The sequence below is a fragment of the Rissa tridactyla genome, chromosome 4 (genome assembly GCF_028500815.1).
Source record: "Rissa tridactyla isolate bRisTri1 chromosome 4, bRisTri1.patW.cur.20221130, whole genome shotgun sequence".
NCBI classification, from domain to species: Eukaryota; Metazoa; Chordata; class Aves; order Charadriiformes; family Laridae; genus Rissa; species Rissa tridactyla.
This window is the reverse complement of record NC_071469.1, coordinates 58,085,339-58,110,525: the sequence shown is the minus strand read 5'-3', so window position 1 is coordinate 58,110,525 and position 25,187 is coordinate 58,085,339. Positions and strand designations below refer to the sequence as shown.

General features: G+C 50.1%; 1 protein-coding gene across 2 annotated transcripts in view; it reads left to right on the top strand.

Moving 5' to 3' along the window:
- CCDC85C (coiled-coil domain containing 85C) overlaps window positions 1–25,187 on the top strand; it is a 115,667-nt gene that overhangs the window by 86,508 nt on the left and 3,972 nt on the right. For both annotated transcript variants that reach the window (XM_054197908.1, XM_054197907.1), the window contains 3 exons: window positions 464–568; window positions 15,984–16,079; window positions 23,430–23,528. In XM_054197908.1, coding sequence (XP_054053883.1) covers window positions 464–568; window positions 15,984–16,079; window positions 23,430–23,528 — 300 coding nt within the window. The remainder of the gene's footprint in view (window positions 1–463; window positions 569–15,983; window positions 16,080–23,429; window positions 23,529–25,187) is intronic.

Sequence of the window (25,187 nt, the reverse complement as noted above, 5' to 3'; positions counted from 1 at the left end):
CAGGTGTTTACAGGCCCTCGTTGCTTTCCATGTGCAGGTGATTGGAATGGCCTAGGCTGTTTTAAAAAGGAAAAAATCCAGAAAATGCCTCCTGGTGGATTTCTTTTGCCGATTTTGGTTTCATCTGAGGTCTTAAAAAAGTATTTGTTTCATTTGCATCTTAGCAAATGTTTTTAACTAACACGTATGCACTTAGATAAAATAAAAATGCTGTCTCGCTGTGTCACTTAATGGAGTGGACCTTGAGCGGTTCACCTCCAGCTGCTTGCAAATGTTTTCTCCAGGCGTGGGCATGGGAAAAGCGTTTTATTACGATGGTCGCTATGCCTGCCCTTGCAGGGAGCAGTAATGGGAACAGATCACAGGACGGAAGCAGTCATGGGAAAAGCCAGTGCAGCAGGAGGGGCATGGATTTCCTTCTTCTCGTTAATACGGACTGTCGTGTTTTCTGTCCTCTTTGCAGCAGTCCAGCACGGGGGACCTGAGGACGCTGAGGAAAGGGTTGTCCCCGTACCACTCCGAGTCACAGCTCTCCTCACTGCCACAGTATCAAGACGCCCTGCAAAATGTAAGAGCCGTTTCCTTACCTATACAGACAGAGCTGCGGGTTTCCTCAAACGTGGGCATTGCCAGAGGGTAGCACGGGAAGATTACAGGGAAGCTCTGCCAGCTGAGAATTCACCCCAAAACCAGCGGTGCAAACGTGCAGCTGAAACCTGCAGCTGTTGGGAGGATGGGCAGCCCCTGGAAACCTTGATCTTTACCTGTGGTTGGATCATCGGCTTCCCAGCGTAGGTTTTTGGGTTAGCTGACGGTCACTGTTGTGCATCTTTTAAAGCAAGGCTGAGTCTTGTTATACCTGCAGCTCCTGCTTTGTAAATGCCCTGTGTGCCTGCTGTCAAAAAGCTGGTGGCGGATGAGGCGAAAGATGGTTTGCCCAGTGTCTGGCAGTGTGTGGTCGCAGTTGCTTTAGCGATTAAGTTCTTAGGACTTTCAGTGCAGGTTTTTCTGTATCACAAATGAGGTTTATGTTTCCTAAGATTTTCCTGCGTTGCTTCTTCTCAAACAATGGAAGAATCTTGATTAAAGCCTCTTGCAAAAGATGGATTCCGTGCTGCTCTGCCAGGGCCCCTCCTGTCAGCAGAACTGTGGGTACCAATTGTGTGTTGGCTGCCTGCATGGGTAAAAGTCGTTCTATAGGCTTAGCTCGCCTCTTAGAGCTGCAAAAAAGGGTGTAATAACAATTTAAGAAAGTTTGCATAAATAAAACTCCGGTCAGTGTGAAAACAGAGCCCCTTTCTGTCCCTGCTGAACTGCAGGATGGATGGATGGAGACCCTCCAGCCAAAAAAAAGGGAGAAAACCCTTTGTGCCCCAAATGAAATGGAAGACTGTGGCTGAATATCCACGTTTCTAACTTTGTGCCCCATATATGAAGTCAGGAGACTAAGGAAGGCAGAGGTGTCTGAACCTGGAGATGTTTGTCTGGCTCTGCTGGTGCCTTACAGTTTTGAGGATTTTGCTTCATTTCGCTTGTGCTCAGGCTTTGGATCCCCAGCTTGGTTTCAGGTGAGGGACGCTTGGTGGGCATGTGCTGGTTGCCCTGAGGAGAACAGCTACACACAAATTTACGTTTATCTGGTGGGTCAGGCTGGGATACAACCAGTGGATTTCTGCAGAGGAGCTGTGCCGGGGCTGGGAGCTGGCAGGAGACTTCTCTGCCCGAGCATTGGCCCCCGCCGCTCACCGGGTCTGTGTGAGGGCTGTCACCCTGGGGGTGTTCTGCCTTCTTTGCGGGAAGATGATTTAAAGAAAAACCCAAACCAGCTCTGGATCCAAATCCACGTTGTCTGGGATACTTATGTAGCCATTTATTCCTACCAAAATCCCTTTGGTTTTGTGGCTTGACGTGATATGTTGGATAACGATCACAACTGCATGCAGATGTCTTCGAATGTCTCAGGCACCTCCCGGGCAGTGAATGGTTAGATGTACCTGACTTTCTCTGCAGCCTTTTTTTTGACAGCAGGCATGAGTTTGTGAGAAATTGCTCCTCTTTGTGCCTGCCCAGGCTTCACGCGGGTGAGTGATGGTGGACAATCGGTGTCGGCTCCAAAGCTGTCACATCTGTTTAGGGTTTTATCATCGTCACTGCCTGTGCAACTCTTTCGGGAAGTTCCTCAGCACATCCCTCACTGTCACGCAGTTTGCACGTAGGCATTGCTCCAGCTCTCCATGGCCCTGATGCACCTCGCTTAATGAAACGGTCTGGTGCTTCTCATGGATCCTGGGTCATGGACACCGGTGCACACTCAAGGCACAGAATGGAAAGACACTTATAATTGCAACCCTTGCAGTGTTTAGTCAGTGGTGAATCCTGCAGACAGTGAATTATATATTTACTCTGTGGTCTGCAGCGGTTACCAAATATCCAGGAAAAGAATTCCCAGGGGGTTAGTTCTGACCTACAAGCCCCTGGCCATTGCAAGGCAAGGTGTGACATGTATGTTAGGTTGAACCGATAGCAGGCCGGCCAAACTCCCCAGCCCTGGGAACTGCAAACCAGAGTCATCCCGTGGTGTAGTGGAGGTTTCTCCGTGTCCTCTGGGAGGTGAGGGTGATTCCCTTGGGCTCGGACTCTGAGCCAGACATGAGAGGAGGCCGTTCCCTTGGGATGAGAGAGGCAGGCTCCGGGGCAAGCTGGTTGAGCTGGCTCGATCCTTCCCATCACTGACAGCCTCCAGACCAGCTCAGCCTTGAGTCAGATGGTGTCTCAGGCGTGGGAGCTGACTTTGAGTTACCTGTAGGCAGTGCACTGCTGAAGACCCGCTGGCCAGCCTGATGTCTGGGTATCAGAAATAGAAATGATCCCACAGCATCCTTGGAGTGTTTGCGCTTGCATTCACTAGCCTGAGCTGTTGCTATGTCTTCAGGTTCTCCATGGTAGCTAGAACAGACTTTTGTCTCCCATGTTGTGTTTCTATCTATCTATCTTACCTGCGCTGCATGTGTTCCCTTCCTTGCTCCTCCATGGGGATGCGGTAGACAAGGTGATGCTCAGCCTGTCCTGGAAGCTCTTCCAGCTCAGTGCTTTTCTGGAGTTTGAGAGTACCAGGTGGGAGTCACTGACCTTCAGCTTTGTTTGTTGGCATTGTCCAGGGGGTTCAGGTTGCCTGTTCATATAATCTCACTTAATCTAATTAATGTAATGATGAATGAAGCCTGGGAGGTGGGGTTGTCCACACTCAGGTGTCAGCGCTCAAGTCTCTCCATAAAGCTACGTGACACAGTGCTTAACCTTTGGTCAGAGCTAATGATAGCTGAGTTACGTTTCTGACATGGGGAGAATGTACGGGGGAAAAGGAAATTCCCCATCCACAGCAGTAAGGCTCTTGTTCTGTTACTAATAGTCACATTTCAGCAATTCATTTTCTAAGAGGTAGAATCTCAGTTGATGACTTCTGGAGCATTCGAGGCACCTGTAGCACAGCCGAGGATGAATGCAGTGGCTGAGGCATGGCCCAGAGCTTGCATCTCTGTCTTTTCTCCGATCCCTTTGCATCACCCTCTTTTGGGTGCCCTGGCCGCCCACATGGACACACAGTCCCTGCAGCCCTTCACGTTCCTGCCTGCTGCCCTGTGACTGTGCCCCAGGCATGTCTTGGTGCCCAGGTGTGGGAAGGTGCCTGAGGGCTGCTCATGTTCCTATGGTTGGAGGTATCTTCACCTTGAGAAGCTCATAAGCCAGCTGCCTGGAGGAGCCATTTATCCACATTGGCATAAAACACCATGAACCAGCCTGTTACTGGCAGCTGGAGCTAGTCTGGCTAGCTTAGATTTAAAATTTACTAGCAGCATTCATGTGGTTTGTAATAGGAATCTTGCCTTTAGTGGAAATAACTGTTGAGGTTGTTAATGGGAATAGCGTGGATGGAGTGTGAATGGAAAAGCCTGTGCGAAAACACCAGCAGGAGTGCTGGAGCGAGGATGCCGGGGTGGCCCGTGCTGGTGGCCAAAGACACAACTGACAGCAAACAAATGGGTAAACACTGCGGGATGCGTGGTTTGCGTCAGGACCAGGAGGGCTGCCATGTGATAAGGCCGCAGCACAGATGGCTCATCACTAGAAGACCTGCTCGCTGATAACGGCAGCAAGGTCACACTGTGACGTGCCATTGCGATTCCTGTGCTTGCTTCCAAGAGGAAGACTTAGATAAGGTGCCCAAAATGAGGGAAAGGAGGCAACAGGCAGCAGCTTTCCTAGGGTTTACGGGGCGTGAGTAAGCAAGACACTGAGATAAAGATCAGCCCATAATAACCGTTGACCCCTAAAGCATGTGAAAAATGTGTCCAAAACCCAGATCTTTGCTGTCAGTGAGGAAGGATGCCAGAGCTGTCATTAGGACTTGATAGCAGGAGTCCCTTGTCCTCTGTGTCACACCCAGTGGCGCAGACCACGCCACGTGGACTTCTACCTTTTGGTGAGTGCGTGAGTGTGAGTTTGTAGGTGTGTGAGTGTGAGTTACATGTTAGAGAAATCAGTTTTAGGTTAAAATAAATATCACTTTCCCCTTCCTTAAGTTTTTATACCGAGTTTGTACAGTGGTAGTTTCCTATGTGACCCCTTGCTGAGGAGCAGGAGCTCCCAATAGTGTCCCGGCCGGCTGTGGGGGGATGTGTCTGCGAGTGCTGTAGGTGGTGGCAGATGGAGGAAGGGACCTGCGTTTCTCTGGGGTTCGGAGCTGGGAGTCCCTGGGGAAAGCGTCTGCAGGTACACTCTGCAAGGGCTGAGCAGAGCTCCCTCTTTTGACGGATGGTGGTGACAGTGCCATTGCCCAGCCTTACGTACATCCCTAGTGACTACAGTAAGTACCTCTGGGAAAAAGTGAGATTTCCTCCTTTAAGGTATTGAAAACAGCATCTCTCAGGAGTCTGTTTTAGACTAGAGGCCAGGCTGGGAAGAAGCAACACCGTTTTCCTCCCTCAATCTACTCCAGAAGCTGTTGAGATCCATAGGAAAACACAAAGAAGCAGGACAAGTGTGGTTATGTAGTGGAGAGGACCTGGCTGAGAGGACCCTGCCTTCCCGGCAAATGCATTTTTCTCCAGTGCCTGTTTCATGCAGGATGGGAGGTGGCTCTGGCTGCCCGTCTGCAGCACCGGCTCCTTCAGCTCCTTCCGTTGATTCTCACCACCACGCTGTCACAACCAGCCGCGTTTGGTAGCTCTGCCTTGTAGCAGTACTTGTGAGAAGTGTATTTCGTTCTGCCAGATGGCACGCACGCTATTACAAAAACAAGCCCAAATGTTTGTGGTCTGTAGGGGTAAAGAGAAACCGCTAGATGGGGTGGGAAGGGATGATAAAAGCGTCCTTGGCTGATGCTCTGACTGTCTCCTGAGCCTGTGGGGGCAGTGGCGAGGGGAGGAGATGCAAGGGCACGTAGTATCTAAACCCAGTGACAGTCCTGTCTTCCTTCTGGCTGGAAAGATGGTGTCTCCCTCCTCTTCGATACATGAGTGCTAAGGCAGAATAAAAGCGAGAATGTGACTCGATATCTCGTCCTCAGCTCCCTGCAGGGGAAGGCCCAAGCTGGCCCCTGCGCCAGCCTGGCGTAGGTGGGGACATGTGGCTGTGGCCCAAGCATGGTCTCGGTGGGGGACCCAGAGCAAGTCTGCTAGTCCCTTCCTCAGCCTGCGTGGGAGTAAATCTGTTCCTCTCAGGGAGGAGAACTGGATCAGCTTCTTAAAGCCAACCTGACTTTTAAAATCAAGTTTGAAATGGCCAGAGACCACTGTTCCCATCGTGGTGCCTAGGAGACGCACCCAGAAGCGCCAGGGGAGCCCTGTGGGCATTGCTGTCCCCCCAGAGCCACCCTAGCACCTTAGCCTGGCCCCGAGGTGTCCCTGCACAGCACAGAGACACTGCCACTGCCAGCACGGAGCCCCCCAGCCCTCTGTGCTACACAGGCACAGTGGTCGCTGGGCCGCCTGGTGCATCTGGCATCCCCAGGGCTGCTCTTTGTATCTTCACCATCCACGTTGCAACCTCTCAAAATGCCTTCAGCCCCTTCTGTCGCTCCACCAAGCCCATCTCACGGAGCTCCCTGATGGTCCCCTGTCTTCTCCCATCCATGTGCCTGTCAGTTGAGCTGGGCGCTGCCAGCGTGTCAGAGGACAACCCTAGGCCTGTTTCTCGCCTTCCCCTGGCAGCGATGATGGCCGTGGTCCCGTTTTAGGCAGGGAGAAAACAATGATTAAGGAGGGCGGCAGAAAGCAGCTCCTTCCCGCCGGCAGCACCGATACCACCAGGATGCTATTGAGCAGACAAAGAGAGAAATTTGAGGCAGCCGTTTTTGCTGCTGCAGCAAACAGTGGCTGTGGAAGGGAAAGTAAAATGAAAGGTTTGTCGGGATTTGCAGCCCGGGGAGCGCTATTGTGAAGCTTCAGAGTGTATTACCAGCAGCTGAGAACAAGCCGATCCATTTTTGAAGGCAGCTGCCCTTCATCAGCAGTTATTGCAGCGGCTCTGAGCGGCGGGTGGCTTATTTCCCCACGGCAGCCAGCCGGCACAAAGTTTGGCAACGACAAAGTTTGGGGATTTGATGAGCAAAAGAGACACTGTCAGGCCGTATCCATAATCCGCCCCTACAGGTAACCACAGGAGGCGAGAAAAATTCATCTGCTTTGAGGATCTGCTGTAGGTTCTCGTGCTCGCTTGTTGTGTGTGTTTGTGTGGGGCTGGCAGTGGGTCGGGGGAGAGATGGGGGCACGACAGCCGCTCGCTTTGCCCCAGGCCGGGGAGGGGGAGGCTTCCCCAGCGATGCCCAGGTCAGCCAGGCTGAAATGGAGAGCTGGGGGGGCAATACAGATGTGCGCGGTTATCCTCCCGCATCTGCGTGCATCCTCCACCCACCCAGAGGCTTTCACCTGCGCCACCCCCAAAGCAGACTTGCTTCAAAATCAGGAAAGTCTCGGAAATAACCTGCTGTTCCCTTCTGAAATCAGATGTGCTCGGGTGCGTTCCCGTAGGAAAAGAAGGAGCACCTCTCAAATTGCTTGTGCTGACAGTGCCCCTGTGAGTCAGTCGCAGTTAGTGCACTTCATCCGCGGGCACAGCCTGGGCTGGCTCTGCCCGCAGCAGCCAGAACTCTTGTTTCCTTGTGTCAGGTGGTTAAAGGCTCAAACTGCGTTCACTATGCCACCTTGGTAATAATTTCACAATCTGGGGCGGGGGGGGGCTGTTGATGCTGTTGGTGGGGCTTTTTTGAGAGCACGCACCCATCCCAGCTCTGCAGCCCTGTTCCTGACCCCAAGGGTGGCCGCTCTGCTCCCCCTTCCCGCTGCCCGAGGGAGCTGCCTCGCCAGCTTTGCACACACCGAGGAGTTTCCCAGGGCCTGAGCTGCGATCCGCCACTCGCATGGTGCTGGGAAAAGACATCCTTCCTCTTCGTAGATGACGTCCAGTTGCGAACAATGTCCTGACTTTGTTTATTCTCTCTGGGGCAGTTCCTGAAATCCTCCTTTTCCTTGGGTGCCCCAGCACAGCCCGTACGGCCAGCGCTGTGCCGTGCCTGCCGGGGAGAAGAGCTATTCTTTTGCCAGGTGTCCTTAATATTTGTGCTCAGAAAGCAATGAACAGTTAGATTGTTTCTTTATTAATCAAAAGAGCTGCTTAAGCCCTTTTTGTTACTTAAGCAGATATCCGTGAATGCCGTGGAGGCCGTGAAGATGCAGGAGGTGGTAACTGAGCCGTACAGACGGGCTCTGCCGGGCTCCCGTGTGGACCCAGTGGTTAATTCATGGATTTGAGTGTTTACATGACCAGCTGCTCTCCATGATTAAAGGCATCAAATTAAGTAATGCCAAAGGAGATTAGCATCTGCAATAAAGTCCCTTGATTTGATAGGGAAGATGCTAATTCGGAGCACTGATGGCTCCTGCACTCACTCTCGCCGGTGGCCAGGACCCGTGTTGTGCTGGGGAGCCGGTGTCTGTCTGTGGGATCTCCCCCGGGTTCCCTCTCCTGTGCCTGGTGGCAGGGCACCAAGCGCTCGCAGCTGTGAGACAGCTCGCTGTGACTTCAGGGACGTAGGGCCGTGCAGCCATTTAAGCGCACAAGGCGGGAAGCGGGTGGTTTGTTTTGAGCTGGATGCTGGCAGGCTTTCTGCGCGGTAGGCACGGAATAACAATAACCAAGTGTCATTGTGGCTTTGGATCATCTGCCGGGCAGACGGGGCACATAAGGGACCTGGGTGCTCCCTGCCTCTGGCAAGGATGTCCTGTGCTGATCTTATGAGGACAGGCTGAGAGAGTTGGGGCTGTTCAGCCTGGAGAAGAGAAGGCTCCGGGGAGACCTTATAGCCCCTTCCAGTACCTAAAGGGGAACTACAGGAAGCATGGGGAGGGACTCTTTATCAGGGATTGTAGCAATAGGACAAGGGGTAACGGTTTCAAACTGAAAGAAGGTAGATTTAGATGAGATATTAGGAAGAAATTCTTTACTGTGAGGGTGGTGAGACACTGACACAGGTTGCCCAGAGAAGCTGTGGATGCCCCAGCCCGGGAAGTGTTCAAGGCCAGGCTGGATGGGGCTTTGAGCAACCTGGTCTAGTGGGAGGTGTCCCTGCCCAGGGCAGCAGGGTTGGAACTAGGTGATCTTTAAGGTCCCTTCCAACCCAAACCATTCTATGATTCAATGATTCTGATTGCCTGCAGCGGGGTGGCAAAAAGGCCGGTGTGGTTTGCAGAGGAGCTGGCGCTGATCGCTTCTTCATGCCTCTGGGAAATCTTCTTGCAGCCAGCGAGGAGCCCCAGGGCTGCTGCTGGGGTGCCTTCCCATAGCCATGTCCCTGGGGGCCCCTGAGAGGAGCTGGACGCCTTCGGGAACACCATGCTGAGAGGAGCTGGACCCCGTCGGGAGCACCATGTGCGGTGGCAATGGCAGAGCTGCCACGGGCATGAGAAGATGCGGCAGGGAGGGAAGGGGCTTGGGAGGAAGGGAGGACGAAATGTCAGCCCGGAGTCAAGACACGCTTCAGCGCCACGTGGCACCGTGACTTTGTTTCAGCCATTAACTCCCCTGCAGCCGCAAGGCAGCGGGGGACGGGAAACATGGTCCAGGATGCGAAATGATGAGGGACCCTCTCTGATCTGCCTTTGCGGGGCCCAGGGAATTTCTCAGGCTGGTGGTAATGGGAGATTTATTTTTTTTTGGTGTGGCCTCCTGGGGATGCCACTCATCTCTGGGTGAGGGGAGATTTCTCTTTACTAAGGGACTGGCTGCCTGCACGAGCCTGGTGTTTGCCCTCGGTGCTGCCTGTGCTACCTCTGTGATGGGGATGCTGCGCGCTGGGGCTTCGGCATCTTCCCTGCGAGGCTCCGGGGATGCTCCTCCCAGGCCAGAGGGTCCCCGTGCTTCTGATGTTTGGTTTGGACGTTGGTTTTCCCCAACTTCCCTCCCAGCACTGTCTCTGGCTGGAATGCTCGCTGGGGGATTATTGAGGCGCTTTCTAAACTTTGTAGCCAAAAGCATGTTCACAAAATCAAAACATGCTGGGCCCCTCCCCAGCACGCTGGGGCTGGGGTTTGCAATCAGACATGGCACATTTCCATCTTCCTGCACAGCTCTGCCACCCGCTTTCCACGTGGCTGTGGGGGCATGGCACGGCCTCCTGCTTGTCCCTTAGCAGTTCCCAATTTACAGGGTGGCGTGGGCACCTCCAATTGTAAAAAAATTGTAAAATTGGGCACCTCCCAATGTAAAACACTGGGATGGTGATGGATGCTAAGGAAAGGCCCTAGTATAATTCAAACCTGGCTAAACAGGCTGCAAACAAAACCACTTCGAGATAAATAGACATGCCTGGGAATTTTATTGTGAGTTGTCTGGCAGTGCCTGCCTATAATGTAATTTTCCTTGTTCTGTCTCAGCAATAAAAACTTCACAGTGTCTGATATGACTCCATTTAGCTTTAATGTTGTCTGAGGTATGCCATTAGAAAAGCGTGGTTTATTTAATCGGGTTTGAATCCTAAATGTCTGCTTGTTCTTTTGAAATTGTAGAAAAAAAAATTAATAGAAGGCGAGGAGAAGACGTGAGGTTCAGAAGCATTAGCACTTGCTCTCATGCTCCATATTGGTCCAAAGCATCCTTAGTGCCTGGGCTATGACTTAGGTGGAGTAAAATCAGCACGGCGTTTTCCTCTGGGTTTTGAAACTTAGTCTTTTGCAGTCTTTCTGGCGATCAGAAATAGCTCTCTGGGAGCTGAGGTACGGAGAGCATGTCATTAAAAGACAGACTATAATTGAGCAGAAAGAGATTGAAAACTGATGGCAGGACCAAGGTCTCATGTCTTTTCAGATCCCTGGAGGAATCAAGGAGAAATTGTTTATCACAATTTCTTTGTTCCTTTTTGAGATTTCCAACCCCAAACCTCTAAAAGAGCAGACACCAGTCGTCCCCAGTTAGGCTTTTTTCTTCCTGGGTTCCAAAGCATTCTCACTGTTATTAAGAAATGTTGATATTTTAAGCCTTATTTTGTCTCTGTGGAGGCGTGTCATTAGCAGGAGTTCCCAGCATTCCCTATTACGGAGACTCCTATTAATTTTGTTCCTCCAAACACATAGCAATGGCGTAGCAATGGCAATGCACGTCAGCGTCTGTGCTGGAGCACATCCCATGAAACCAGCAAGGACTCATTAGGTAACTTGGTCCTAGACGCTGGCAGTGCCGTTGTCGCTCGATATAGAGCAGCAGATGTTCTCCAGCAGCTGCAAGTTGAGGCCACCTCTCTTCATTTTTTGGTGTTGGATTAAAAAGGATCATTTGTGGTTTTAGGATTTTCTTTCTCACATCCCACACCAGCGCTGTTGCTTCGCGGATGGTCTTTGAGTTCTGGGGCTGGGTCAGTGCATGGGGATAGTTTGATTTGATTTGCTTTCTGCTTTGGATTTGAGGCTGTCACCAGGTCAAGCGTCATTCTTGGCAAACAGAGAACTGGAGGGTTTATCCCCTGTGCGTAGCAGCTTGCTTCAAGGGTGCGCTGACATGAGAGACTGCAGAGTTCCTCTCTCTTTTCTTAGTCTATTGATGGTACAGCTGGACTGTGCGTCTCCTTGCAGACTTGGAGACTGAGTCACAAGCCCTGCAGGCTCTGGTGAGAGGTTTCTGGAAGGGTCTCAAACAGAATTGGGCTTCTTTGGTGGATTTGTGGGTTGGGCTTGCAGGATGTGAGGCTGGCAAGGTGGGGAGGGGCTGATGCTGCATGGGAGCAGTAAGCTCTGAGACGTGCGTTGCTCCCATCACAGACACCAGCAAATATCCAGGGCTGATCTGCTTGAAATGGAGGAGCGGGTGAGGGCTGAAAGGGAAATGTGTTCAGTGGTGCTTCAGTACTGCTGTCTGCACAGAGGTGGCAGAGGAATCGCTCTTGTCGTGGTTTCCCCACTGGGACAGGGGCTGGGGACGTGGGTGCTTGGCACTTGCCTCCCATGAGGGATGCAGAAGAGCCTCGCCAGGAGCCTCTCGGGACACTGTAGTCCCAGGGCTGTCCTGGTGGCAGAGACAGGGCTGTTCTTCCCAGGGCTGAACTCACTGGAGATCCAGGCTACAGCAATCTCGAATGCCCTGAACTGCCACAGTGGTTTGCAGAGCAGCAAAAGCACCAACTTACCTAGGGAGCATCAGATGCGTCTCACGTGGCTCCACGGCCTTTGATTCCCTGGGACTTTTGCTTCTTAAAGACATATCTTGGAGAAGGGTCTCCGGATCTCAGAGGTGCAGTGATCAACAAACCCTGTGCGTAGGGAAGATAAGGTGCTTCCTCCAAGCATTCGGGAATTCCAATGCTTGAGATACGTTAACTTAGAGCCCCCACTCTTAATTAAGCTTGTAATCTCACCGCTGGGCAGCTCTTTCTTTTGGCAGCGTAACTGTGGCTGCGGATGAAACAGAAAGAGTGTGCGATGTAATTCTACCCAGGTGACCATTTGATGCCACAACATAGATACACGGTTGTTTTCTTTTTGAATTACAAACTCATTGTATGAGCGATGACTTAAGCAAGCTAACTTCCAGTCTTGTCTCTGCTGCCGTAGAGCTGGAGCAACTGCAAAGCTAGCTGGGGCCAAAGAGAGTAAGAAACTTTGCGTTTTGAAATGACTCAGCTTCCTTGTTCTGCTGAGGTTCATCCTCAGCAGGAATAAACTAGAAAAACGGATCAAGATGGTATTTCTCAACAGATTTGTTATAAATGTAATGGCATCCTTTTGCGTGACTTCTGAGCTGTCTTTTAGCACCATTCATTTATATAGTTGTGTGATGCCTCAGCCGTGTGTCTGAGGATGAAGACTGAACCATCGCTGAGCTACCAAACGCTATGAAAACCTCGCAAGTGGAAAAGCCGGACGTCCATCAAATACAGAGAGGGTGTGTTTGACAAAACCAGACAGGGACAGGAAATTGGGAGCGATGCATGCCCCAAAACACACCGTATTGCTTTTTGCCTATATGGACAATTTCTGCTTCTTAGGATGTTGACCAGATTAACCTTGCTATTATTGTCTGTCAGGCTGCTGAGTCAGTCGTGTTCCCATGGCTGTGAAAATGCCAGCTATAGGGAACAGGAAGGGCATGGGTTTCTGCAGCGATGGAGGTCCTTGGAGTGGCTAAGTTAGATTGCTGGGGTGCAACTGTAGTAATTCTTACCCACAGTTTCCAAACACACCTATTTTAGGCATGAGGATCTCCTCCATCTGTGTGATTTCAGCTACTGCCTTAACGCTGACTTCCTGAGGTTTCCCCCTCCATCCTGCCCTTCTTACAATCTCCTATCTCCTATCTCTGGTTCCCCCTCCCCTGCATTTCATCTCAGCGGGTTTCCTGCTGGGTAAAATGCACATCCTCCTCTTTCTGCCCATTCCCTCCCTTCTCTCCCACTCTTGGCAGTTTTCCAGTCCAGCAACCTTGACCTTATCTCCAATTCCTTCCATTTCCTCCCCTTCGGCTAACACTATTGGTGACCTCTGCACATTTTCCTCTCCTCCATCCTCCAAAGGCTGGCCATGCATCCTGCTGGATATGTTGTCATTTCTTTCCTTGCTGACTACAGTCCCCTCTTTTCTGGCCTCTTTCATGTATGTCTCCATGCAGGAAGCTGATAGGAGTTCGGCTGAAGCTTTTTTTGTGAACTACACTGAAATCAGTGGGAATAAGCACCTACCTCCCTCGACAAAGTTCTGGCTGTCTGTAAGTCTGGAAAGAGCCTTTTCTAAGGGTGCAACTGCACAAAAAGCACTAAGTGTAATGCTAAATATTAAGCCACTCTTAGCAGGGTGGATATTTTTACTTGCTGGATCCTGCAGTTGCAAAGAGCAGGGATGTTGGTGAGATCCTTGCTCGCTCCCCCACTTCCTTCATGTGCATGTTTGGCCTTTTGTAGTAAGTCTGACGTGGTGGGGAGGTCTCTGTGGCTTGGGGCATAGCGAACCTGCGGTGTGGTCATTTGGTGCTGTCGCTGACGATCACACTCAGCAATTTGGACATCTGTTTCAGTTGGCTGGGGGTTTTGGCTTCCAAGCTAAGGATCAAGGATGATGCCTGTTTTAGAAATGAAGTCATCTGTTGCTGAGACTCCGATAACAAGTTTTGGGCCTATCTCCTTTGTTGCAGCCCTCATTCTTTAACATTTTTCCCTTCTTGACTCAAATTCTCTACCTGGAGCTCAGTTGATCGCCCTTGCCAAAATTCAGCAACGTGTCCGAGAAGGGAGGTGACCCTTTAGGTGTTTTTTGTGTGATACGATATATCCAGTGCATCGCCATGCTTGCAAGATTACTTTTATCGTGTTGGTATGGTAAGCAGTTAAGTATGATCAAGCTCTTTAGAAAACACTTCTCTCTAATCACTCTGGTTTCATTTGTATTCTGTAATAATTTTGAGAGTGATTACGATCATGGAAACGCTTTGTAGCTCATTAGTGACTTCCGTTCTATGAGGAGAAGCTGCTGGCTGCCTGTCAGGCAGGAGACCTCATGATCTATTCTGGTTTGGTCAGAAAACTGTATTTAAAATGTTGCCAGCAGCAGGATTCAGCAGAATTCCTTTTGCTTTGTCAGATTACTCTCAACTCAGAAGAAACGGTGGATGTTACACCTTTGCTTGGTATTTCCTGTGTTACTTCTAAAGAGGGCCATGGGGGAGGATCCATATCAAGTATGGTTTATGGTCACAAACTCCGGAATATTTTGCTTTCAGCTGTCATGATCTTGGTCACTGATGGAAAGAAGGCAGCTTTCATGCTGAAGCCAGAGGAATTATACATGTATTGGTGGTTTTGACCTCTGTGGGAGACTGATTGTGGGAGGACTCTGTTGTATTTACCAGCCTTGTGAGAAATTTATAACCTGTTTTGCAGTCTTAAGACACAGCTGTAGACTGGCTGGACCCAGTCCCTGGTGCTCCCTCCCCAGCCTCTGCCTTTTCTGTGTGACATTATGGATTGGATGGCTGAGGACATGTCCCCAGGTGGCCACAGCTCCAGCAAGCTGTAACCCTCTGCCAGCAGGTCCAGAACCATGCCCAGCCTGTGACTGTCTCTTGGTCTCTGTGCTTTGGCAGTCTGTTAAGTCTCCTTGGAGAATTACTGTGGAGTTATAAAGTCTAATTTTCCTTTTTCTGAGATGCCTCCCTCTCAGAAGGAAGTTTTTGTGTCACCAGCAACTCAGTTCATGGAAGTCGCTATTATGATTAAATGACTGTTGGTCATGGCATGGGTGAAGCACAGATCAATGGCCTAGATATGAAAGGCTTCATGCCTTTCATGGTATTTTTGTCTGTAGCGTAATGCATTGGCCCATCTTTTTCTTTAACGTACGCGCATGAACACTTTTATTAGTAAAAAGGCCCCCACAACTTAAAACATTTGGAAGAATGAGAGGTGGCAAAGTACCCCTCTGTTGGTCCTCCTTTCTGGCACGAGTAGCTTGGTGGCCTTGGCTTGGAAGGCAAAGCGATGAGACGAAGCATAAAACATGCTGTGTTTTTAAATGTGGAAAGATGAGAATGGAGCGCCTCGTGTGTCGTATGTGAAAGCATTCCTGTGATGGTGCTACATGCCGCTCTGCCATCCTAATTTGCTTTCAGAGGCCCCCAGTATAATCATTCTTTGTGTTTCCTAAAGGATGTGAAGACTAAATACGTGTTTGGTCAATGGTTTCATTGTTGATTTCTCCCACTGCTACAAAGCAATGCAAAAATATTAGGGACAGGCAGGGTGCATCTCACTGAATAAAGATATTGTGTCTCTCATAATCCAAGTTGGATGCCTTTAAAAAAGGAAAGCCCTATGAAAAGTGCTTACAAGGCTGTTTGGACAGTCAAAATCTTTTGTAAAATGTAATTTCGGCATCTTTCCCAATGGGATCCTTCATGCAGGAGGACTGGCCAGCATTTTGGAAACAAACCCAGCCAACATTAGGTTTGGACATCTGCTTGTTTTAAGGTTGCCTTCACAATTTTCTCTGTAGCTGAAGATTGGTACTTGATGTCTATGTGAAAATGTTGCCAGAAAAGCAATGAAGTGATGCCAACGGTTTCTTCCGTGAATGCAGCTTCTTAGAAATGTCCTATTTATGCTGGAAACTCATCTTGTTTGCGTTGCTCCCTTGGCTAGAAAGATGAGAACCGTTTGATCTTGTCCTTGTACGAAGTTACCCTAAGTGAGCAAAAAATGTTACTTGAATCAATTTAGCTTTAAACCAGGGTGATCTCTTGCCTGAGTACATCTAGACTGAGTGATGGTAGGCTTAAATGGCATTAAATCAAGTGACTTGTGAGGAAGGGGTAGTGATGTCTTTTGTCTTTGCAGGTGCCTGAAGGGGATTGAATTTGAGAAAAGCTAGTGCTCAAATTTTCTGGATATTTTCTTCCCCCGTTGCTTAAATCACCCAAAGGGAATTAAAGCGTATCTTCTCCTATTTCAACAGGGACCAGCTCGCATGACATCTGATCTTGCGTCTTCTCCTGCAGCAGGGTATGTCCCTGTTGGTCAGAAACCAGAGGCTGTTGTGCATGCTATGAAGGTAAGGATGCCGCACTCGGCCGTGTGGCGTGGCGCGGTGCGGTACAGTGCAACAAACACCGACGGGACAGAACGGGATGTTTGCTCTTCTCGTGGAAACACAACAAGTAGAAATAGGAAGTTAGTACTCGGGCAGATTATCGGTAACCAGCACCTGTATCATAAGAAATAATCGTTGCTTCAAATAGTTAAGCAGGATCATGCATGACTATTTTTTTGGGTGGGAAACCTCCAACAAAAGGTGCTGATGCTGAACGTGTTGGTTACCCTTTCTTTTCATCAGTCCTGCGCAAACTGCGTCTCTGGGGTGACAGCAGTGACCAAAATGCTGTTTTTAAAAGGGACAAAAAAAATGCAGTTCCTACATATGTTTTTATTGAAAATCCTGCATCAGTCTTCAAAGGAGAAAGACTTTATTTTATGTAAATACACAGCAAACCATGGCATCATACCCATGTAGATAAGTGCATCGTCAGTAGGGATTAAAGTCAGGACCGTCAGCAATAAAAGCCGTGGGACGTTGCTAGATGAGTTCAAGGAGAAAACTTGCACAGTGATTTCACAGCAGTTCTCAAGTCCTAGTGACCGTCCATTAGCAGGAAAAATGTAATACCCTGGTGTTACATGTTTAACGAGTTAAGTAAATTACTTCTGAGTTTCTAAGGGACACAGAAGCACAAATCCTTTCCAAGGTGCCACAGGGATGGCTGGAAAGCAGGGAGTGTAGTTATAGGACGAGGGGTAACAGTTTTAAACTGAAAGAGGGTAGATTTAGATGAGGTATTAGGAAGAAATTCTTTATCGTGAGGGTAGTGAGGCACTCGAATAGATTAATGAATGCTGTTGGCTTTTTCTTCCCAAACTGTGGGGTCTGTACCTTTCTGCTCCTGCTCCTCATTGCATTTGGTGAGGGACAATATTAAGCAGAGTTGATAATGTTTTCAAGTTACAAGATCAAATAGTTATAAATTGATTATGAACACATTCTGGGGGGGAATTAGGTTCCTATTTGCTTTAGGGATTACGGGACTTGAATATCTTAGTAAGGGCAAGAAACATAAATGGTTTTAAGATGCAGTTTGATAAGCCTCTGGAAAGGATTGGAAGATTAATGAGGAAGATTCTTGGAAACTGGAAATTAAGTTTGGAACGTCTGGCACAATGATGCATATAAAGGAGTTGAAAGGAAGTTGGATGACTGGTTATTTGCACATATTATTATTATTAATGCCCCACTTCAGAGCTTTGTTGATCACTAGGAAGGGCTGGAAGAAATTCTCCTCTGCAGTTTCATAATCTGGACGGTGGGGTACGTTTGTCTGTCTTCAAAACCCTGGAAAGTGCCATGGCTGGGGTCGGGAAGCAGGTGGCATGGCAGGCACATCTCACGGTCCTCACATGCTTAGGGTTAAAAATATGCTCACATTTGAAGCGAGGAGGAAATTCTCTTATAGGCCTGTGTGGCAGGAAGGGATGAGAAGGTGTTTATTTTTCCATCCTGTGGCCCATTTCCAAGGATCAGCTGGAAATTGAAAAGACTGAGGAAACTGGTCATGGTCTCAATCTCTCTTCCTCCTTTCTTGTGGCACAGTGAAAATGTGGCTGTCGGTCTCCAGCTGTGGATCTTAAACTGGGTTTTGGACATGTTTTTTGGCCACGGCATGCTGTAGCGTATGGAGTAGGTCCTGTTTGCACCCTGCAGGACTGGGCAGCTTTTCCAGTGCCAGCCCCTGCGTGTGGGAAACAGGATGCAGCCAGCAGTTCGGACCCTCACTGCCTGTGATAGAGCTCATGACTCTCCCTTGAGGAGGAGAAGAGAGTAGCCTACAAACAAGACTTTGTGCTTTGGCTATACCACATCACATACTAGAAAAAGCCCTTCTTGGTTGTTTAAAGGAGTCATTATGGCTGTAGCAGGCTAGCTCCTAACCATGAGGAAAGGCAAGGACAGTTGGAAGCTGGCTTCCCTTGCCTTGTGGGCTGCTTGAATGCAAGTCTGTCCGGAAGCCATGTGGCTGCAAGGATGCAGCTCTGTGCCCAAGGGCCGCTAAGGGACTGTGCTCTCTGCATGGATCTGCAGGGATTGCCTCCGTCTGCACCCATCTATGTAATGTCCCCTAGGCTTTTTCCTTGTTTTTTTTCTGGCAGCTGAACGCTAGCTATGTGGCCGAAGCGTTGCCTGCCATTTAGCATAAGCCTGTTCTTCCTTTAGCGCATTTAGGGGTTTTCTTTGTTTTTGCTTCTGAAATAGTTTTTGTTTATTTGCGCCTACTAAATAAGGAGCAAGATGACAGGTTGGCACTCCTAACAGCTGTTTTTGCTAACGAGAATAAAAGGTACATATGCTACAGCTCAGTATCTCGCTGAACATCAAAGCACTTTTCTTAGGAATTGAGGAAACCTGCTAAAGACGCGGGGAGGTGAGGAGGAGATGAATGTAAAAGTCGACGTTTAGCCTCTAACCCTGCTTCCCCTGCAGGACCAGCCTGGACCTCTCCCATGTGTACGGAGCCACTGAGTGGGTGATCCATCACTCCCACTGATGTTGGGCAAGGCAGGATTTGTCCCTTCCAAAACTAGGGAAAAGTCCTAGCAGGACTTACAGACTGTTCCCTTGCCGAAGCAGGGTGCCACGTTCCCCAGCGCTTGGTCCAGTTGACTTACTAATTAATAAAATCAGTGAGGCTTGCCCCCTTCAGAAAGCATCCCTCGATCTCAGAGTGCTTCCTGAGAGTGCTGCCTTAACTTTCAACTCCCCTTCCAAAGCTTTACTGCAGTCATTCCAAATCTTTGGTGGGTTTTTTTGTCTGTTTGTTTTTTAAATGTGCATTGCGTGGCCGGTACAGCAAGTCAGCAGGGAGGTGGGTGTGATGGACCGGGTGACTCTGAGGTGACACTGCCTTGGTCACAGACATCAGTGCAGTCACGAAGAAGAACTAAATATACCGGAGGTGTTCCTCACAGTTTACGTACCGGCAGGGAGAAAGCCAGACGAGCCAGTGGGCTCATCGAGAGGAAGGTGCAGGTTGTCTTCAGGAGATGCATCCCCAGGCAGAAGAGCAGCGTTACTGGGTCCAGCCCCATTCCCCCGCACAGGGAATTGCCCTGTGCCCGAGCAGGGCAGCTGCTCTCACCGGCTGGTGTTTTACCCAGGAAGATCTCATAGCTCCGGCGCGTCCACAAAGGTCCAAGTGCTCTCAGTGCAGCTCGACGGAGAGCAAAAAGGAGGGGATGGCGTGAGCCGCTCCTAGCCTGGGGTACACTTGTCTGCCTTCTGTAGGCTCCTGGGTTGGGATGTGGCAGGAATCACAGGAGGATATACCCCGGTTTCTTAGATCCAGTCTGAATCCACAGTCCTTGAGCTTCAGCGGAGCCATAGACAATTTATGTGAAGGCATGTCCATAGTCCCCAGTGGTGTAATTGGAGGAACATTAACCTGGTCCTTCTAAACAGCTGAGGCGGCGCCTGGCAGGATCTGAGGATGGCTGGGGCTGGGTCAGCAGTAAGAAGCCTTCCTGTCTTTCTGCAGGAGGTGATTTCACTCTTCAGACTGTATTTTTTTTCCAGCATGCCTTTCCAGGATAGGCTGTTGAGTTTTATCCCTCCGAATCCCTTTTTCCCATGCCCAAGATGCTAACACATCTTTACAAAGTGCCTACCCAGGCATGGGATGGGCCTGGGGAGCAGGATGGTTTCCTGGGTAAATGAGTCCCAAGCTATTCAGAAATGAAATGCAACCATAACTTCTCTCTGATCAGCTTTCAGCTCCAGCTCCGCCTGGTTTACACCATTAAAATACATTTCCACTGGAAGAAATGGGCTGTATCACCCTTCCACACCTCCTGAACTAGGGAACGTGCTTCTAGTTTAAGCGCAAGTCATAGAAAAAACAGTTTATTTTTGTCTGCTGGGACTCTCGTGCCTGCAAGATTGATGGCTGGTGGAGGGAGAGGCTGGAGCTGATGTGATCTTTAACTAATCTAAACCGTGGCTGTCCTTGACACTTGCCCTGTGGACAGAGCCGGCATTCCGCATGAGGATGCCATCCTGCAGGCTGCTGCCTTTGCAGCCGGGCGTCGGAGGCTCGCTGACTCCAGACAAGCGAGTTCGATGTGCGAGTCCAGCTGGATCAATAATTAATTCCCTCCTCTTTAGCAAAAAATAGATGCTGTCTCTGTCAGCAAGTACATGCTTTTTGCATCCCTCTTGCCCTTCCTCTCCTGTGAGAAAGGGTGTGGATAATTCTTATTTGTGCAAAGATTGGTCCCAGCTACGTTGGTTGAACTAGCTGATGCATTTTAGAAGTAGGTTAAGGGCCCTAGGAGAATGACCTATTTTTGTTCATAAAGCAGTTCGAGTACAGCAGGATTGTGGTGCCGAGGCAGACCGGGGGATAATCTACCCCCCGTATCTCGTTTCGTGGAGCAGCTGGTGCTGTTAGACCTCAGCAAAGGGTGAAACCCATCCTCGCACTGCATCTAGCGCGGCACTTCCCTGGGAGGTGTAGGAATATTTACGCACACAAATACACCTGCTGTTCAGCATTATATGCGTGTGGGTGTATTGTGGTGAATCAGACCACGCGCTGTTTGGTGGCGTTGGGTGATTCCAGGAGCTTTGGTCCTGCACACTGAGCTGAGCACGTTGCTCATCAGTGACAAAGCCCTAGGTGGGCTATGTAGGTCAGCACAGATGCAGCGGTGAAATCTCGAGGTAGTCCTGTGCTGTGATATGCCCGACTGGTGCAACATGCCCGTCCAAGAGGAGCCACCTGAATGCAGGGGGATGCCTTGGAGGAGGTATGAGTTTTGGGCTTCTACCATGAGAATGACACGGACGTGTTGGAGCAAGTCCAGAGGAGGACCACAAAGATGATGAGAGGGCTGGAGCACCTCTCCTCTGAAGACAGGCTGAGAGAGTTGGGGTTGTTCAGCCTGGAGAAGAGAAGGCTCCAGGGAGACCTTATAGCTCCTTCCAGTACCTGAAGGGGGCTGACAGGAAAGATGGGGAGGGACTCTTTATGAGGGATTGTAGCAATAGAATGAGGGGTAACGGTTTCAAACTGAAAGAGGGGAGATTTAGATTAGCTATTAGGAAGAAATTCTTTACTGTGAGGGTGGCGAGGCACTGGAACAGGCTGCCCAGGGAGGTTGTGGCTGCCCCATCCCTGGAAGTGTTCAAGGCCAGGCTGGATGGGGCTTTGAGCAGCCTGGTCTAGTGGGAGGTGTCCCTGCCCGTTGCAGGGGTTTTTGAACGAGCTGATCTTTAAGGTCCCTTCCAACCCAAACCATTCTATGGTTCTATGATTCTGTGGGTTGCTGTGTTTCCAGCAGGAAGGGAAGGCTGCCTTTAGCCCCAGGCAACCTCACCTCTGTGATGGAGGGGCCACCTGGCCGCAGCCGGGCTCTGCCTGCCCAGAGGTGCTCTGTGGGGGTGGCTGGGACAGTGCGTGCCCCAGGCAGGACGTGGGGGACCAGGGCTGGCTCCCAGCTGCTACAGAGGTGCGGGGTGTGGGCAGCACATGGTGGGACACAGCAACCACATGGACGTGCTGCGTCTTACCTGCCATGTGCGGCCTGGGGATGAGCGCTTGGGGGACATGTCTCCAAGTGCTATTTAAAAGAAAGAGGTTAAAAATCAGACTGTTTTCCATTTTCAGACATTGTCCACCTGAAATCTAAGAAAATAAGTCACAGGCGGGATATTTTCACTATTCTTTGCAGTGCCCTGAGCTGTTTTTACAGCCCATTTACTTGGTTTCCCAAGGCAAAGCTGCAAGTGTGGCCCAGCCACCAGGCTGAGAGGTGTCCCACCAACAGGAGCACTGGACCTGTCACGTCTGGGGTGTCTGTGCTGGAGCTGTAAACGCTCTGTCTCTGCAAGGAGACCCGGTTCTTCCCAGATCTGGGAGCACCTGCCAGAGATGCCCTCCGAGCTGCAGAACTCCGAGCCTCCTTGGAGAGTCTCAAATCCCTCCCCTCCTCCCTTTCAGGCTATTCCTATGCTTTTGCAGCCAAGTCTACGTTGTTTTGCAGTGTTTTCCTCCCTTTAATATCATGGGAAAAGCCCCGTAGTCATGAGCAGGAGGGAAAGGTGAGGCAATGCCTCTCTCCCCCAGAGGCTCCTGCAGCAGGGTGCCGCGGGCATGTCCCCGGGCCACTGACGGTAGCCAGGAATGAGAGGAAAGGCAGCAAACCGGAGCTGCTGGTGGAGGACCAGGCAGGCCTGGCACCAGCACTTTGTGGGTATGGCCGGTATTTATCAGCGTTTGTAGCAGCCGAACTCATTGCGCAGCCGGTCAATGTTACCCGGCAGCCATGGCTGCAGTCCTGGGGGTGAGGGTGTGCTGGGGACGCCCGTGTGCCGGCCCCGGCCAAGGGCCACCTCTTCCCTTACCCTTACAGGGCACGGGCTGTGGGTGGAAACAGTGCTGATGGAGATTAGAGGAAAGCGGGGGGAGTCGAGGTGATTACCTCCATCTTTGGAGGGTGTCTGTGGCACCGGGAGAGGGTCACCCAGATTCACCACAGCACTTGGTGGGGATGGCGCCTTCAGGGGACCGCAGTCAGCAGGCCGGGGCCTGGGAGGCAATACTGGGGGTTTCCCCATCCTGTTCCCATCCTCTTCACAGCCTGACCGCGTCCGGCTCAAAGAGGGAGTGGGTAAGAGCCAGGAATCAAATCGGGATCTCTGAGTCCCAGGGCCATCATTATGGGCCTCCGAGGGGTTCCCTTGAGAAACTAAAGGGGTTAAAAACAATTTTCAGCCAAAAGGTGAGTGGAATTGGGCGTGTCTGTTTAAGATCTGAAAGTTCATGACTGATGGGAGGCCGCACACTTAAGCTGCACAGTGGGTGATACTCTGCTTTTCCATGGTACAAACCTCTGCTTGCCTCTTTCCCCGATGGCGAAAACCCTGTTAGACCGAAAAGCTGCTGGCCTGGGCTGATCACAGTTGCGCCGTGACTGGGATTAGTAGAAGGGAATGGAGAAGCTCCGCTCCTGTGAATGAGGGGAATGGAGTTGCTGGGGGAGCTGCCTGGAAGGTGGGGCCACCAGCAGCCGTCCTGGAAGAGACGTGTTTGTGGGTGCAGGCAACTCGCTGCCACGTACCATGGGGTCCCCCAGGACTGTGGTGGCAGCCACACCATGCAGGTGGTGGGACGGAGGCATGCCATCGCCAGGGAAGGGGGAGGATGGAGGCGCCCAGCTTGGTGTCATGCTCGTCTTCGCAGTGCTCTAACTCTCAAGGCTTTGTGAATCCTGACAACTTAAATATGGGTTAATGGGGTTGTTATTTATTGTTAATTATTTGAGGAGCATAATGCTTTTGTAATATTGTTTTTTGTAGGTCCTTGAGGTCCATGAAAATTTGGACAGGCAAATGCAAGACAACTATGAAGAAGACCTGAGTGAAAAGGAGAAGGCGATCGTTCGTGAAATGTGCAATGTAATAACTCCTCTCAGTAACTCCAGGGGTTTATTTCTTGGGCTTTTGTTAGAAATATGGAGGAGCAGGGGTCTGCTGCGTACAAGCCCTGTTTGATGCGAAATCCACAGGCCCAAGGGAAGGGTGGAGGCTCTGCTGAGCACCGCTTTGGGCGTCAGCAACCCGATTGCCCCGTTCACTGCACGGAGCAGCCTTTGCTCAGCAGATGCTTCCCACTCTGCTGCCTTCAAGGGTGCAGAGTCGCTAGTCCAGCTGACCAAGAGCTGTGCAAAGGGCTCTCCCTGGCTTGGAGAGTCCTTTTAGCAGTTGACTCCTACTATGTCATAGAATCATAGCATCATAGAATTGCCTAGAAGGGACCTTTCAGGTCATTTAGTCCAACCATCAACCTAACTCTGATAAAAACCATCACTAAACTATATCTCTAAGCACTATGTCTACCAATCTTTTAAAAACCACCATGTCTTCAGGGCTTTGGGCTGAGCAGCAACTGGTTGCTGTCTTTAAAGCTGTACAGCTTGAATGGGTTTGAGCCTAAACCAGAAGGTAGGGAGGGAGAATATTCATGTCTGAAGCCGTTGAACAGCATCATGGTGTGTGGAGTGCTTTTAGCACTGCCAACACATTGGGCATCCACGCTGTCAACTGAGCTTGCCACGTCCTGTACGGTGAGTGTTCGTACCAGACCTCTGCTCTGCGGTGTCTGCTGCTGTGGCACGGCCTCCAACTTCAAAGCACCTTGGCCCCACTTGGGCTTTGAAGGAAGAGTTTGGGATTTCTGCCAGAACATGGCTCGAGCTGCGCGTCGCCTGCCGTCGGGGATGTGCCATTCGGCAGTACCAGCAGTGCCCACAGCAGGGAGGAGGATGCTTATGGAGCCTACTCGTTGAGACATGCAGGTTGGAGGTCAGCCCAAGTGGCATCGTTTAGTGCCTCACGGCATCAGAGAGGAGCCGAACCCTCCATTTAAATTCTAAAAAGCACCTCAACTCTAAAAAGAGGGCGTAAAAAACACAAGTGCCTCTTGCAGAGCTAAATCACTGCACCCATCCTTGGCAAGGGGCGGAGGCTTTGGTTGCTGGATCCCTAAAAGTAAAGCCAAGACCAGCGTAAAGGAGAGCCTGCTTTGTAGGATATTTTGTCGGCTTAATGCCACGTTCCCTTGTAGCCGTGCAGGGGGAAAGGTAAAAGGCCATAACTTCATCCTCCTAAATAGACTCATTACTGTTTGTGTACCATCAGCTGTTTTTTCTTTAAAATATTCACTTTATGTAGACCCAAGGCAGCTATGAAGTGCTTTGCAGTTTCTTATTTTTTAAAAAATAGCCTCCCTTACCCCAGTACGCTCTAGATAAAATGTATGTTTTTAGAAAATCATATATATATATGTAAAATATATAAAATTTTAATCATTATCTTTTTCATTATCATTTCTGTTCACGGTATCATCATTTCTGTAAGCATGGCAGGGTTGACCTACCGTTGAACCTAACTTCTGAACCTAGAGTATTTGTTTTATACTATTACCCCAGGCAGAAATGGTTCTAATTTCAAGGGAGACTAATTAGAAAAATGCATCTTTTCCTTGGAAACTGGTGCACAGATGCCATCCAGTGGCTCTGATGAGAATTACAGCCCAGCACACGGCTTTTTTTGGCG